At 37.5% G+C, this 15,535-nt stretch overlaps 1 protein-coding gene across 1 annotated transcript in view; it reads right to left on the bottom strand.

The window, feature by feature from the left end:
• The window catches only part of KCNJ3 (potassium inwardly rectifying channel subfamily J member 3), a 163,225-nt gene extending 149,569 nt beyond the window's left edge, over positions 1-13,656 (bottom strand). Inside the window, exons 1-2 of the mRNA XM_077153858.1 lie at positions 12,487-13,656; positions 1,979-2,195 (exon numbers count right to left, since the gene is read on the bottom strand). Coding sequence (XP_077009973.1) covers positions 1,979-2,195; positions 12,487-13,185 — 916 coding nt within the window. The 5' untranslated portion in view covers positions 13,186-13,656. The remainder of the gene's footprint in view (positions 1-1,978; positions 2,196-12,486) is intronic.
• Positions 13,657-15,535: the final 1,879 nt, after the last annotated feature.

The following is a 15,535-nucleotide window of genomic DNA, read 5'->3' as shown; positions in this document are numbered from 1 at the left end:
AACATCTACAAAATAACTGGCATATACATTTTACATACACTAAGGAAAAGAAATGGAAAAGAAGGTTGAGGAATTACGCCATATTAATATTGAGGAGACAGGTCTACTTCATTTGGACCTGATCCTTAAATTGATCCCAAACTGTCTTAAAGGAATAAATATTAAAGCAGGAAAAAGTAGCTATGACAAAAATTCTGGGATAATTGACAAAATTTGAATGTAGACTATAGACCAAATGGTAGAATTATATGAAAGTTAAAATTTCTGATTATTTTCAATTGAACTGTTGTTTATTAGGAAAACTAAAGTTTTCACTTTTAAGAAATATACATGCAAGTATGTAGGATCAAGAGCTAAAAGTGAATGGATGGATGAATGGATTAGAGATATAGAATTAGTGAAAGATTTTTAAACTGCCAAGTGAAACAAATTTACCTTTGTCAGTGATCAGAATAACAAGTATTAAGTAAACTGTAAGCAATTATATCAAAGATAGAATCATATGCCACAAGAACTCAATAAAAACATAAGATCTACATAAGTTCTAATAATGTATTATTACTTCAGTAAAGTAAGAAATGAAATCGAAATTTAATTAAAAAAATTTTTGGACTAAAAGTCTTTGTAAATTGATTTTAATCCTGAACAATATATGGCATTTCAGAAAAATACTACAATGTCATTTCAAATTTAAGTTAAAAAATGAATGATGGCTTTAACTTTCTTAAAAAATCATGCATTCAGAAATCAAACTTAAGATATAGGTTGACAAATATTTTCTGATTATTTTTAAAATCTTAAATTTAAAACAAGCACTAATTATAATTAAATAGTAAATAATAAAAGTGTTATTCACCATCTTAAATTTCAAACCAATGTATGCAACAGATAAGCAAAAATTGCAATGAGTTGTTTCCTCATGCTCCTTGGACAAATGACTGCTACATAATCAAATATATGACCTTGATATAATACTTGAATTTATCTGTGTTACTGCAAATGTTACTTTCAATATCACTATAGTTGATACATCATAATTAACATTTTAAGATTATTATGGCGACTTTGGTAGAAAAAATTAAGGACTAAAATATTTATTGCTTTCTCATTATTATCCAAAAGGGCTAAAATCAAGATAAAGTCACAAAGAATATACAAATACAATCATTTACATGTGTGGGATTATATAGATATTACGTTATTAGTCTCAGCCACCCAGCAGGTTCCAAACCAATTGGGCAATGTTTAGACCCCAAATAATACATTTAGATTGTTTCTTTCTTTTGCTATCCCCACTCTACTCAGACAGGAGCAAACTGTGAGTATTTGGGGAATATCAATGGTATATTGCATCTTTGGGAATAACATACAGGATATAGCCATACCAAAGCAGAAAAAGAAGAAATACCTTTTTTTGTTTTTAAAGTTTGGTCAGGGTTCTACTTTGGTAAACCCTACTGACCCAGTTTAAAATTAAAGTGCTACTTTAGCATAGACATGCATACCCACCCACATACAGCCATATACACTGAGAATTTTCCACTGAGGTTGCACATAGCAGCATATCAAAACTCTACCAATGACCTCCAAATCCCACCCTAAGGCAAGAATATACACGTGGTGTTCAGGATGTTCACTAATTACACTGATTATTTTTTTTTACCTTAAATTTTTAAAGAAAAACCATGATTATAAGAATTTCAAGTTTTTTTATTTAAAATGGGGTCATCCAGGTTTTCATTTTTATCTGCAGTGAGTAGTCCTGAGTTAATATTATCTATGTAACCATCAAAACAGTACATCTTAATTTTCAAAGTACTACTGATTTAATGTTTCCAAGAAATACAAAGCAAGTCATTACTTTCATCATTGTGAACTCCTTGAGACATTTAGCTCAATTTGTTTCAGGTATTGTGCATAAAATATAACATCACTATGGAATAAAGAGACTTGATGGCATATCTGTGTTTTTACTCACCCGTTGTCTCCACAATGCCTTCTAGGATGACGACAATCTCGAACTGTTCACTTTGCATGCTTCGCTGAGATAGGTCATAAAAGGGGCTTTTGGCATCGATCACGTGGCAAATCGTGAGCGGGGAAACAAGAAAAAGTTGATCTGCCCCTGTACTAAAACCTACATCCAGTTCAAGTTGGTCAAGGGGAAGGAACTCACCCTCAGGTGTCTGCCGAGACTAGACAAGCACACAAAAAAAGAGAAGAAATCACCACTTGCACTGAAATTTTCAAGGCAGCCCAACAGTAATTTACATCATTACCAACATTCTGCCCTATCATTCATGTGAAACAAAATCCAAACAAATCATTCTGCAGCTACGTTCAAGCAAATGGGCCAAAAGCCCATGTAGCACATGTGGGAAAAAAAAAATATATATATATATGCATTATTTATAATATACAACTTAATACAATTACCATTCCCTAACTCATGAGCTAAGGAAAAATACCTGACCCAACAATGCAACTGCAAAAGTGAGTGTACATATGCTGCTGCTTGCCATAAATTATTACATGATAACTTACAGTACACTAGATTTTTGTCCTCACAAAGAGGCAATTCTTAGGGAGTTTGTTAAAGTGGAAAAAGGTTGGCCATAACTTAAGAAGAGACTAACTTAATTATTTAAAATCAAAACATAAGAATTCATTTTACCAGGACTTTGAAAGACAACAGATATAAACTATAATGGAAGAGTGGAGGTGTTACAATATTAAATCATGTTATACACACAACAGCTCACATAACAAAAATAAAAGGCAGGTGCTGTTAGCTAACTGGTTTTCAAATTCTAACAAAAACCTGATTTAAAATTGTTTACTTCTCTATTTCATGAATTTAAAAACAGCAAAAAATTGTGTTAGACTATCTTTAATCATATTGCAATTTTTAAAAATCTATACTTGAAAAACTCATCTTTTATTAAAACTTTCATAAAGTATTGATATTTGGTTTCAGTATCAATGATTGTAAATATTAATTCAGTAAACCATATACATACAAAGACTCTAAAAGTAAATATGAATATTAAAACTCAACAGACCGTGAAAGTAAACTTACTCATCTTTCTTTTTATTATTTTCACATCATTTTCCATATCTGTTACTTATAAGGAACCATGTCCAAGTAAATATTTAAGTTTAATTCATTTAACTATGGTGGTAAAAGAAGGGCTGAACAGTCAGGAATTGCAGACAGAAAAATGTGGTAAGTGGGGGGCGTGGGCATACTGCTGGTTAGATGGAACTTTGAACAATCCGGTAGATATTACAGACTCTTTGTCTGGCTAATTTAATAGACAAAACAGGACCTGTAATACTTTTCTCTCCAGTGAAATGGTAGTTTGAAGGCAAAATCCTTACACTCAAGGCCAGGAAACACACTGGCTTTTTATATAGGATAAATAAGTCTGCAAACACTTCATTTAAAAAAAAAAAAAGTGCTTTATTAAGATGCCCTCCATGACAAAGCAGAAGGAAGGGTTTCAATGTGATGGTAATTTGTTACAGCAACAACTGCTACAAATAGCCCAAATAGCAAAATTAACAAAATAGGCTACTCTGTAGCTCATACCACCCAGGAATACTATTTGTGTAGGGGGAGAAAAAAAAAAGAAACTCTGAGTATACATATTTTTCTCTGCATTGTAGCTGAAAAATACAAAAAAGAAAATGATTACTGACAAGAAAAAAATCCATGCAAAAAACGTAATGGTACAAAAATAAAAACAGTAACTCCAACAACCAATGTTGGTAAAAAAAAAAAACTAAGCATTTCTAAGCCAGCATGAAAAAGCTCATATGGGATTTTCTTCAAGTCATCTATTCTAAACCTATTCTCAAATTAGTGAAATACGGATACGACCAGCACCTTTCCAACCACACAGCCGAATAGCAAGTATTGATTAATTTACAAAGTAAAAGCTAGAAACAAATAAATAAAAGCAAAACACCATGTCTATTGTTCTCTCACCTACTGTGAAACAGGTACTATATAAACACAAACTGATATTCTGTTTATAATTAATGACTAGACTTTTTTCACTAACTAGTCCAAGCTCTGCTTTTTCTGTACTAAATGGAAGGACTGAAAAAGATATTTAAAAAAAAAAACATCGTCCCATTTTACTTTGAAATAATTTTTCCAAGATATATTTTTTCTAAGCATTATATAAATAGACCAATACTGAAATCAGTCTTCATTTATGTATTTATCATTTATACCTGCATTTCATTTTAAAAGGTTCTAGAGTAAGCTATTACATTTTATATTCCCTGACCATCCAACAACCCCTGAAAAGAAGAAGTGGCCTAGCAACAGGCAGGTTAGCAGAATGCCAGCCTGGAATGAAAACTATTTCATGTTTAGCAAAGTAGTTAATTCATATGTAGGTAATTGCATTTGGATTCAATAAACCCTCTGATTCAAAAAATCTGTTCTTTATACTCAAAATTAAGCCCATATTCTCAAATATTAAAAATTGCTCCATACTCTTTCAAAGTCTTGGCAGAACCAAAGGCAACAACTCTACCTATTACATGCCACTATGGGGGAATAATTATTCATTTATTTGTAAGTTACTTTCTTAGTGTGCATTTTTTTCCAGATAAGTGAATTTACTCACATATATACTGAAAATTATTTTCCAGATGATACTACACATATTAGTCTTTCCCTAAATGACTCTGAGACACTAAACATATACGGATATCTTTAATATTAGGTAATCAAATATTCCAATAGTCATTATTTTTCTTTGCTTCTTTGTGTAATAGAGAAGGTGAATAATCACTGTGAGTTAAACAGAAGGTTTTGGCTCAGGTTTAGAGTACAAGGTGTTTCTAATGTGGCAGGTGCTTGGAAGGCTGGAATTGTGTGAAGTCTGAGCCCCAGGCTACACCAAAGTTATTTTATCAATGTTTAGCTAAATACTTTTAGATGATTCAGAATTTACATACGCCTACAAAATGCATTTTTCAGAAGCATACACATTAACTTTTAGACCACATCTGTGTAATTGGACTCTCCTAATTCTGGTGCAGTTAACTTAAATTCCAGAGACTTTTCTAAGCAAAGAAAACATGAAAGACTGTCTTAGTTTTAAATCTTTTGTATTTTATAAGTGAAGCAAGGGAACTTTTGGTCAAGGAACAGGTATATGAAAATAAAAGGCAGCTAGAAAAAAAGAAGAGTTGTTTGTGACTTGACAAAATTAAACTGTGGTCTATAATGTGAGTATGTAATAAGTCAATAGCATTTTTATTCAGTCACTGGCTAATTTTCTACTTTAGCTATCAATTGCCATATTTTACACAGAAATATTTGATCATAGGCAGTAAAAATCATAATAAAAAACAATTGAGGGTGGGCCATGGTGGCTCAGTAGGCAGAGTACTTGCCTGCCATGCCGGAGACACGGGTTTGATTCCCAGTGCCTGCCCATGCAAAGAAAAAAGGAAACCAAACAAATAAAACAACTGAACCTTCCTTCACTTCACATTAAATGTCACCTTAAGCATTATAATATAGAAGGAACTTCCAATAGATAAAAGTCTGTGCATGGTCCATATTATTACCTTAAGCCCTATAAACCTTCTAATCCTAAAGGGAATGCTGAAGCATGATTATTATGATAAAAGCATGTAAACAGATATGATCTAGATCAACAAACAAAACAATTTCTAAAAAATTATGACTGATTCAGTTAATTAAATTTTTTAAAAGCTGGTAACTAAGGTTGATGAAATCACCAATTAGAATCATAAAAATTGTGGAATGAATGAGAAAATAGTGGGAAAGAGGTGGAAGGAAAGACAAAGTAAGTGGAATAAAATTAAAATCTTAGAAGTTTAGAAAACAATTGACAAAATTACGTGCTGAGAATGACTTCCATGCAACTTTTTTTTTTTCTTGGTTTTTAGAATCTTGGGACAGAAGTATCTTTCCACCATTTAAAAGCTTTCTTCTTGATTGCATTATAGCACATTTTGGAAGTTAAGTGAAAAAATGAACGCAAGCTATGGTTTAATAAACTTTTAATTTTAGTTTACAAAAACTTATTCAAATATCATAAGTTTTTTAATGACTTTGTAAAATTTTGGTTGTGACAGTAATTTCTAAGGTATTCCTCATAAAAAATACTGCCTTTTAATAAATACTTCAATTAGAGACGATTTTGTTGTATGCAAATGGATCTGTAAGTGGAACTTAAGGCTTACATCTCATTTTATAGTCATGTGTACTAATTATACTAAATAATTAAAATCAACTGCCCTTGAATTCTCTAAGACGTGGCCTACAGAGAGCCAACCTCAATTCTGGCCACAGGTGGAAAAAGATTCAAATGTCACAGATGCCTGGAAGTGATCCATCATAGTGATGTATTTACCAGATAAATAGTGTACATATTACAGATGAAAGACTGTTGAGTGTTCATCCAAATATACGCACACATACATACACACACAAACAAAAAATTGGGATATACATTTTAGCCCTGTCCTGCATAAGGTGATCCATATTTGGCCCCCCTCCTTCTGGGAGATATGTCACTGACCACACGTCCACGTTCATCCTGCAGAGCTACAAATCAGCAGCACAATCTCTTCACTGCTCTTCTCCCAGCTCTCTAACCCATAACTCTGTTCTCATTTTAACCATTGTGTTCCTTCCTATCTCTGAGTGAGGCTCAGGGAATTTGGAAAAAAGCATGTAATCACTAATATCTGACTCAGGACATTTGCCTCTCTCATAATTCAGGGCATGTACTTGTGGAACGTGGTATTCCCAGAAGCTCCCATTGGAAGAAGGCCCTGGGCCAGTGGTCATGAATGGAAGTCTTAAGGTGGAGAGAGCAAGCCATTCCTGCCTACCATCTTCCCATCATTTTATCTATAATTTCACTGCCTCTCCTTAAATGGGTATAGTGCATGTATATGCAGATATATAAAATTTATATATATATGCATGCACAATATATGTGTGTATATATATATATATATATACAGTACATATATAGATATATACATACATATATAATATATGCTTAAGTTAAAAAGAAAATCACTTAGAGTGAGGTCAGGGTAATATCTGGAAGCTAAAATTTGGAAATAAGCCAAAAGCAGATACCAGGTTCAGAAATAAAAGTGCCTTATGAATCAAAGTAGTTATGACAATGACTTTGGCACTCAGACTAAAATTAAAGTCAGCTAAAGGAGAGCATAGACCAATAATTTTATCTGGGTTGTCTACAATAATTTGGACTATAATATGTTTCTTTGGACTCCTTACACTTGAAATTCTATGAATATGCAGGTGGAAGAAATTTGACAAACATCAAAACTAAAATAAAGATTTTTGACACTAAGCCAATTAAACATTAAAAAATGCCTGTTTTTATTAAACGAAAGCACTTTATAGAATGGAATGGCATTTATCTTGTAATAGATTTAGTGAGCCCTTTATACTATTCAAATGAAAGAATAGCTTCATAATTCTTTGAGGGTCTTTTACGGAATTTATTATAACTGTGGTTCAGGTCTTATAACCTTACTTGCATACTCCCCTCCTACTCACTAAACACCCTCCAATCCATTAAATGCTTTTTCCTGCTTCCCATTATGATTTGTTCTTACCTACTGCTGTTTATTTGTGGGTCTTTATATACTCCCTGAGCACAATCCACCATGTACTTTTCAGGAACCATATTAAAAATAAAAATACAGAGCAAAACAAAACACACCAACATTATTAGAAAGAGAATAATAATGGTATATTTAAAAGAAAACCCAAGTTCTATACTTATTGGAGAATTGCCATAGTGGCAGAGGCATCAAAGCGGGACAAAGAGAAACTGTGCTATTTTTTAAAGACATAATGAATCACCTAAGAACTTACCAATTAAGAAGAGACCTTGCTCCTGAGATTTCTGAGGTATCCAGTCTTAGGCTCTTTGAACAGTTTAACTAATAGCTTAGATGATGTTCAGAACCGTTCTCTAATACATATTCCTTAGTGGGGGCAATAAAAAAGGGGGGGGAGGTAACTGTCTCAGGATCGAATGTAAAATGAAATTGGCCAAGAAAAGGGTCAGCCATGAAAAATAAAATCATAAAGCTATAAATATAATATCATAGAGGCACAAGACATGGACTAAAGATAAACCAAAAAAAATATGGGAAAACCAAGGAAAAACATGGTCAAAAGTCACTGTGGTTATAAGATTAACATACAGTCAGGACATAGGAAGAGGATAAGAAGCCTAATGTTTTTGCAGGTAACTAATTTTTTTCATCTGCTCTTGCTTATATTCTCATGGGAAAACCAGACAGCATCCAAATTTGAGTGTCTATATAAACAGAGAATTAAAAGGTAGGTACAAAAATCACATACGTGATTGCAGAAGTGCAAAGGAATACACTTCATTTCTTTAAATGAGTAGAAATTTAAAGTGGCATAGCTGACTCTTAGGAAAAAGTTGATGACTATTTGCACTGAAAAGAAATATAAAGAAATAAGATTATGTTCTCATGATAAGAATTTATCCCTATATCTTTGTTTCAATATCAGGATCCAACAATAGCTGATTCTATGTTTTAAGCTATTTAATAACTGAAAAGGAAACTGTTCATTTTGTATTTAAAAAAAACGCTTGAATAGGTGACTATAGACAATATACATATATATCAAATGGCATTTTATACACACACATACAACACACACACACATATAAAATGGTATGATGGTGGTTGAATAATGTTTGTGAATTTTATAACTGTGCATCAAGAAGGATCATGTAATTCTTCCCCTAACAAGTTATCTATCTCGGGCCATCAAACATTAGTATTATATTTGCAGAATGGAGTTAATGAGATTTCAAATCCTTTAAACCCAACACTACATTACAGGGTCCAGCATTTCACCCATTAGTCTTGGTTCCATAATTCAGGTGGTGTTATTAAAACTTTCAAATGGATGATAAGTAGATGAACTTAGTATGACTATGCTATCAGTATCTATTCTCTAGGCTAAAACAAAAAGACAACTAAACTAAAATACAAGTAAGAAATGAACATGGTGGATGAGAGGAGAAAAAAGGAAGACTACTCATCTTAAAAATAAAGCTTTATATCAGTATATTCATAACAGAATTATAGATTTTTAAAGAAGCATTTCAAAGTTATATCCTTTCGTCTTTATTTATACTGCTTTCCATCACCACCTCCTCTACACCCTCAGAGCAAGAAAAGGACTGACCCCTCCAGGCAAAAATTTGGAGATTTTATATTTGAATACTGAAAGAAATTTAAGAATTTTCAATACTGGAAAGCCATGAATGAAATGGAAATAAAATTTGCTTTCACATAAGTGAACAGTATAGCTAAAAACAGGCAAACAGGTTAAGAAAATAACTTCTAACAATAGTTAGGGAATGCAAAAGCAACATGCATGAAAATTTTCCTAATGGTAGATATTAAAAAGCCATATCCATTTTCTTACAGTCTTCCTAAAAATCAAAAATGCTTCATAATCATTAAATAAAACTCTATTGTTATTGGGAAAAAGTTTATATTCAGCAATCAAGAAAACAAATTAAAATAATGTAAGTAATTAAAGTGGTAATAGGAAGAACATTATATGCTATATATTCTATACACTATAATTGCTATCATTAAATATATTTTTGGTTGCCTTAAAAATTTTAAATATTTTTCTTTATTATATTAAAATATAAAAAGCTTACCTATACAATATCAAAAAGAGGACTGAAAGAGGAAATTGAACATGCATACTAATACTTAAGAAAGCTGATGTTGAAACACTATCACTTTAAAATTTTGTTAGAGCTTCTCTTTAAGCTGTTAGTTCACTTCATCTCAGTCCTAAGAGAAATGAGAGCAACCTATTAATGGCAAACCTCCCTTCTAATTCTGCTAAATGTTATCATCTCCCCAGTAGAACATGACTCCTTTTTAATGAAGTCTAAGGAAATGACAAGATCTATGAGAATTCATTTTAATTACCATGGCAACAGTTAAAATCAACTTCAAACAAACTACACTAACTGACTGGCGAAAGGGCTACCACTGATCAACCCTCTTGCTACACAAACAGCAGTAAAGATTCCCCATAATTTCGTTAAAATGTAAATTGGTTCACATTGTCAATCATTTTTATCTCCAGCAGTGACATCTTCCTAACAAACCAAAAGTCAAGGACTTAATAAGAATGCTGTATTTATTCTTATTAGTTTACTTATTGTTTTTATAACCTTGTATTAATGTAGCACCTTGCTCTAAATTTGTCAATATGGAGGGGTATATATATATATATATATATATATTTTAATCAGTACATTTCTCATAGTATATGTACTATACTTATGCATAAAAATCATTATCAGTGTCATGCACCAGTGTAGAAACTGGATGCTTCAGATTCATTTTATCACAGTATAACTAGGCTGATATGCAGATTAACTATTTTCAACTTTACTAAAATAAAATTTAATAAGTTTTCAAAACATCTCCTAAAATGTATTTGTTTCAATAAATGACTTGGAAAAGATATCTGTTTCAATAAATGACTTTTTACTTTTGAAAAGCTAGAGAAAGGCAATACATTGACCTTTATATTTCAGTTTTCAATTTCCCCTAAAGATCAGTCAATATGGTAAACTATTCTTCAAAAAAAGCTCAAAGTTGATAGATATAACATAGGTCCCTTTATAGAGACCTTTGCCCTACAGTAACAATTAAAGTGTCCCCATCTGCCTGCTAGGCAAATCTAAAGAAAGAAATGATTAACCCTGATCTATTCATGGAAACAGACACAATAAATACCACTGCAATGAAAATATCTAATGACCTACTGCTAAGCCTAATCCAACAACCAGGTTAGTTCAAACAATGGCCAATAAAACAATATGCTGGTCAATTAAAAAAAAAAAAACCCTGTATGTGTCTCATTGATGTTAATTATAAAATAATTTGACCTACTCAAAATACTTATTCATAATTTTCTTAATGAACATGCCGATCGGGACCAGACTAATTTTCCACTATGTTATATTAAATTCAGTTTATTTACTCTATGTAGCATAGTAAACACGTATACAATGTGGAAGTGTCAGAACAATTGGTCTGCCTTAATTCTAACACCTTACTGGGCAACATGGTCAAGAATTATTAGGGGAAGACCTTATAAATGAATAACAAAAATGGTACAAGCAACTTCTTTAAAGCATGTTGGCTCACTTTTAACTAAAACATCAGTTGAGGCTGGTGAAATCAACATATAGTCATACAGTGGAAACTGAAATTTCAAAGACAAAACTCAACCTACATACCGATCAGATTTTCATTTTATTAACACTGAATTCTGAATTAGGCTATGGTTCTCCATGAAATCTCTGAAAAATCTTTAATATTGTATTAGGGAGTCATCTTTTTCAACATATGAACATTTGAAAACTACCTAAGGTAAAAATTACAAATGACACATACAGAAAAAAAAAACTGGGCTTTAATTCCTTATTCCCTGACTCTAACTGGATAAGTGATTAACGCCGGCTTCTCTTGTTTGTGGTGGTGCCCTCTTACGACTAGATGGACCTAGCTTTAATAATCATTCCATGTGCAATTTGTTTTAGCATTTACACTGCTGAGGTAGGGAGCAATCTTTTTAATGGATGCTGAAAAGCTTCAAGTGAACTCTGTAATTGACAAAGATTTCATAGAAACAGTCAATCAAGAAAAAATTAACAAGAGGCTATACAGGAAAAGTACTCAAGCTTTCACAGACTACTTCTCTAGGAAAATATTTAGTAAAAATAAAAATGTAAGAGAACCAGGTGTGGGTTCTTTCACCTTTTTAATTGCTTCCTGGGTCTGTGTGCCTGTTAGAAAGATGACCATACACTGAGTTAATGCTAATGTTAGTAGGTCTAGAGAAAAAAAAAAAAAATCCACCTGCTATAATGATTAGAAAAACAAAAAGAAAGTCCTACGGGAAAGACGAAGCAAGCTCAACACTTCTTTCTTCAAAATAAAGGCTGTTCAGGTTTAGTACCTCGAATTTAATGGAGTAGTGTGCTGACAACATATCAAAGGCGCTCTAATGAGCAAAGTAGCAAGGGCAAAGAGAACGGGGCACTTGCTTCCCTAAGGGCTCCAGGAGACAACACCACTTCATAAGTGTTACTAGTCCAGAAAGTGATACAAGCACATGGGAAAAGATGAACTTAAGTAAGCGCCAGACCGCGAGTGGGGGGGCGGGGGTGGGGAACAAAATATGAACTGGGGTTTCTCTTTGCCCAATCCCCCAATCCTCGCTCCTCCCAACACCCCCAAGTAGCGTTTACCTGTGGCGATAGGTAGGACAGAGGACGGAGTGGTTCTCAGGTGAGTTAAATCCCAGGTTTGGGGCCTGGGCCGTCGCCAAGTGGGGAAGGGGCGGGTAGCACTTACTTTGAGCAGCTTGCAGCGGATCTGCGCGGAGACCATGTGGCTGTTGCGCAGGTTGCCCACGCGGAACATGAGCGTGAGTTTGCCGTCCCGCATGGAGATCACCGCATGCTCGCTAAACATGAGGGTCTCCGCGCGCTTCTTGGGCTGGGACATCTTGATGAACATGCAGCCGATGAGGAAGGCGTCCACGATGGAGCCCAGGATGGACTGGAAGAGGAAGAGAATGATGCCCTCGGGGCACTTGTCGGTGATGTAGCGGTAGCCATAGCCGATGGTGGCCTCGGTCTCAATGAAGAAGAGGAAGGCGGAGGGGAAGTTGTAGACATTGGCCACGCAGGGCGTGTAGTTGCCGACGTGGGCTTTGTTCAGATCGCCCCGGGTGTATGCGATCACCCACCACATGGACGCCATGAAGAGCCAGGCCACGGTGTAGGTGAGGATGAAGATGAAGAGATTCCAGCGCCACTTGAGGTCCACCAGGGTGGTGAAGAGGTCCGAGAGGTAGCGGCTCGTCTCGCTGCCCAGGTTGCCGTGCTGTACATTGCACCGGCCGTTCTTGTCCACGAACCGCTGCCGCTTCTTCTTGGGCACAAGCTGCTGCGGGCCCTGGCCCGGTCCGTGGGGTTGCAAGCCCGAGCCGCTGGACGAAGTGGTCACTACCTGATAATCGTCCCCAAATTTCCTTCGAAGTGCAGACATAATACGGAGGGGCGAGCCAGATTCAAACGCGAAGCGAGGGCGCAGGAGCTGAGCGCTGCAGACCAGCACCAATAAGGAGGTGGGGGCGGGGGCGAAGGGGGAGCGCAAAAGCGAGCGCGTCTGGGTTGGGGGACGCTCAGTCCAAGTAGCTGCGTTTTCTGCCCCCAGCAGACGCCTCCCCTCCTCCCTGGGGACGGAGGCTTTCTTCGCAAGCTGAGTCTTACACCAAAAAAAAAGTGTTCTCCCACTCTCAAAGCAGGAGGGATACAAGGACCAGGAGCCCAAGCCCAATTTTGCCTCGAACCTTTTCGAGGCTTCTGTTCTCTTCCGCAACCACCGGCATCCCGGGTCACCTCTTGTCTTCCCTCGCCCTTCCTGACTCTCCTGCAGCAACCCCCAAACAGGACTGCTTTAAAATCAAGGAGTTGACAAGCGACTCCCCCCCCCACCTGCCAAGTCGCCGCGAGTCGACCAGACCCTCCCCCCTCCCGCCGCTCCCCGCTCTCGCGCCCCCCGGGACGGCTCCCGACTCCCCCTCGCGCTTTCGCTTCCTATCTTTTGGCCAAAATCCGACCCAAAGGCATGTCTGCCGGGCAATGGTGGAGCACCCCTTCCCACGCCCGCTCGGCTCACAGTTCCCTGTTCCGGACGCCAGAGACGTGTCCGCCGGGCGTCCTCGGGCCGCGGAGTTTCCGCGGGCGCCACCAGGGCCCTCTGCTGGACCCTCAAGGGTCCCCAGTCCGCCCCCGCGCCCCGCGAAGACGAAGCGGTGAGCGAAGCCGGGCACTCACCCAGCGGGAGAGGGCAGGCGGCGGCGCAGCGGGTGGCAGCGGCAGCCTGGCCTCGCACTCTGCGCTCACGGCTGTTTTGCTGGTCCCCACTTTTCCTGGTGTACCACCATGGGCGCCAATGCAGGTCCCTCAAGCTCCGCACCTTCCGGAGGGCACCAAGCTGCCTCCGCGAAAAGCTTGGCGCGCGGGGCACCGACTGCCTTGAGCGCGGGGTTCGGGGTTTGCTTGGCGCGGGGCTCTTCTTGCAGACCCCAGCGGTACTGCTGGAAGGGGTTCGAGCCTCGGGCTGCCGGTCAGACTTTTCAGGTTAAATACTAGGGCCTTTGCAGCTTCTCGTCCGTCTCGCGGTAGGAAGCTCTGCCTTCTCCTTCTTCGGTTCCCTACTCCCTGACTGCGCCTAGGTGGTTCGGGGTGGGGTATGCGAGGCTCGACCAGGGGCGGCGGGAGTGTGGTGTGTGCTGGTGCGTGTGATCAGCTGCAGAGCCGCTAGCCCCGCCTGTGCCTGCCTTCCCCCGCTGCTCCACCAGCCTGAATTGCACCTCCGCGCCTCAGTTGAGCCTGCAGTGTCTGGCAGCTCAGGAAAAAGCGAGCCCCTCCAATGAGAAGCGGTTCTAAATCTGCTCCCCAACGCCAGCCAACTCTCCTTCCTCACCCCCCTGCATCAGTCAGAAAACCCCCAGCACCAGCAAATACTGCTCTCTGAAGGAAGAGAAGTACAATATGTCTCTAAAACTAGAGCGTTCATTTAAATGGATGCCTGGATTTGGGGATGCATCATAAACAGAGATCCCAATTGGCTCGGAGATAGGCGTGTTCAGAACTCAAAGTTGCAAGTTATAGAGAGGGGCCTTAGGATGGAAACAGGGAGGAGGGGAGACACTGATAGGGAAGCTTCACAAATCTTCCTGAAATTGGCTCCATTAGAAATACTCAGAATGGCTGGAGTTAATATGTGACTCTAGTTTACGGCAATGAGGTCCAAGCCTCGCAGGTAACTTAGCTGAGGGCAGCGTGCAGAAATAGCTAAAGGAGTCGCCCTGAGTAAATACCAACTTCTTCACCACGGTTAATGTTTGTTCTAAAATGTCATGATATCCTATGCTATATTCCATTCAGTTAAGATATATAAAAATTTTGTTGGAAAATCACCAAGCTATGAGATTACAAAAGCAAAAGGCTGCTATAAGACTCCTGTGTAAAGGAAAACAAGCATATAACTTGACCAGTTCTTTGTGGTATATATTCCCTTCAGTATGTCTACCACTAAACCCCAGTGCAGGCAAGCACAGTCATCCATAAGTAAGGGACTCTTCCATGGTCATTTGGTTAAACTGCCTCTCCCCAGTTCTAGAGGCTTCTCCTGCAGGCTCTCTGATAAGAAAGAGGTCAGTAATTCTCTGTTATTCATTTAGTATTACATAACAAGGGAAAATGACACCGTGGGATGTGGAAACTGGAATCATCAGACCTGATTTGAGTCCTGGCCCTGAGATGTACAAGCTGTGTGACCTTGAACAAGTAGCTGAACATCTTTGAAATCCTCTGAAAAACTGAGTTTT

Source organism: Tamandua tetradactyla, chromosome 3, assembly GCF_023851605.1.
Source record: "Tamandua tetradactyla isolate mTamTet1 chromosome 3, mTamTet1.pri, whole genome shotgun sequence".
Classification (NCBI taxonomy): Eukaryota; Metazoa; Chordata; class Mammalia; order Pilosa; family Myrmecophagidae; genus Tamandua; species Tamandua tetradactyla.
The sequence above is the reverse complement of the archived record's forward strand: the minus strand, read 5'-3'. Positions and strand labels throughout refer to the sequence as shown.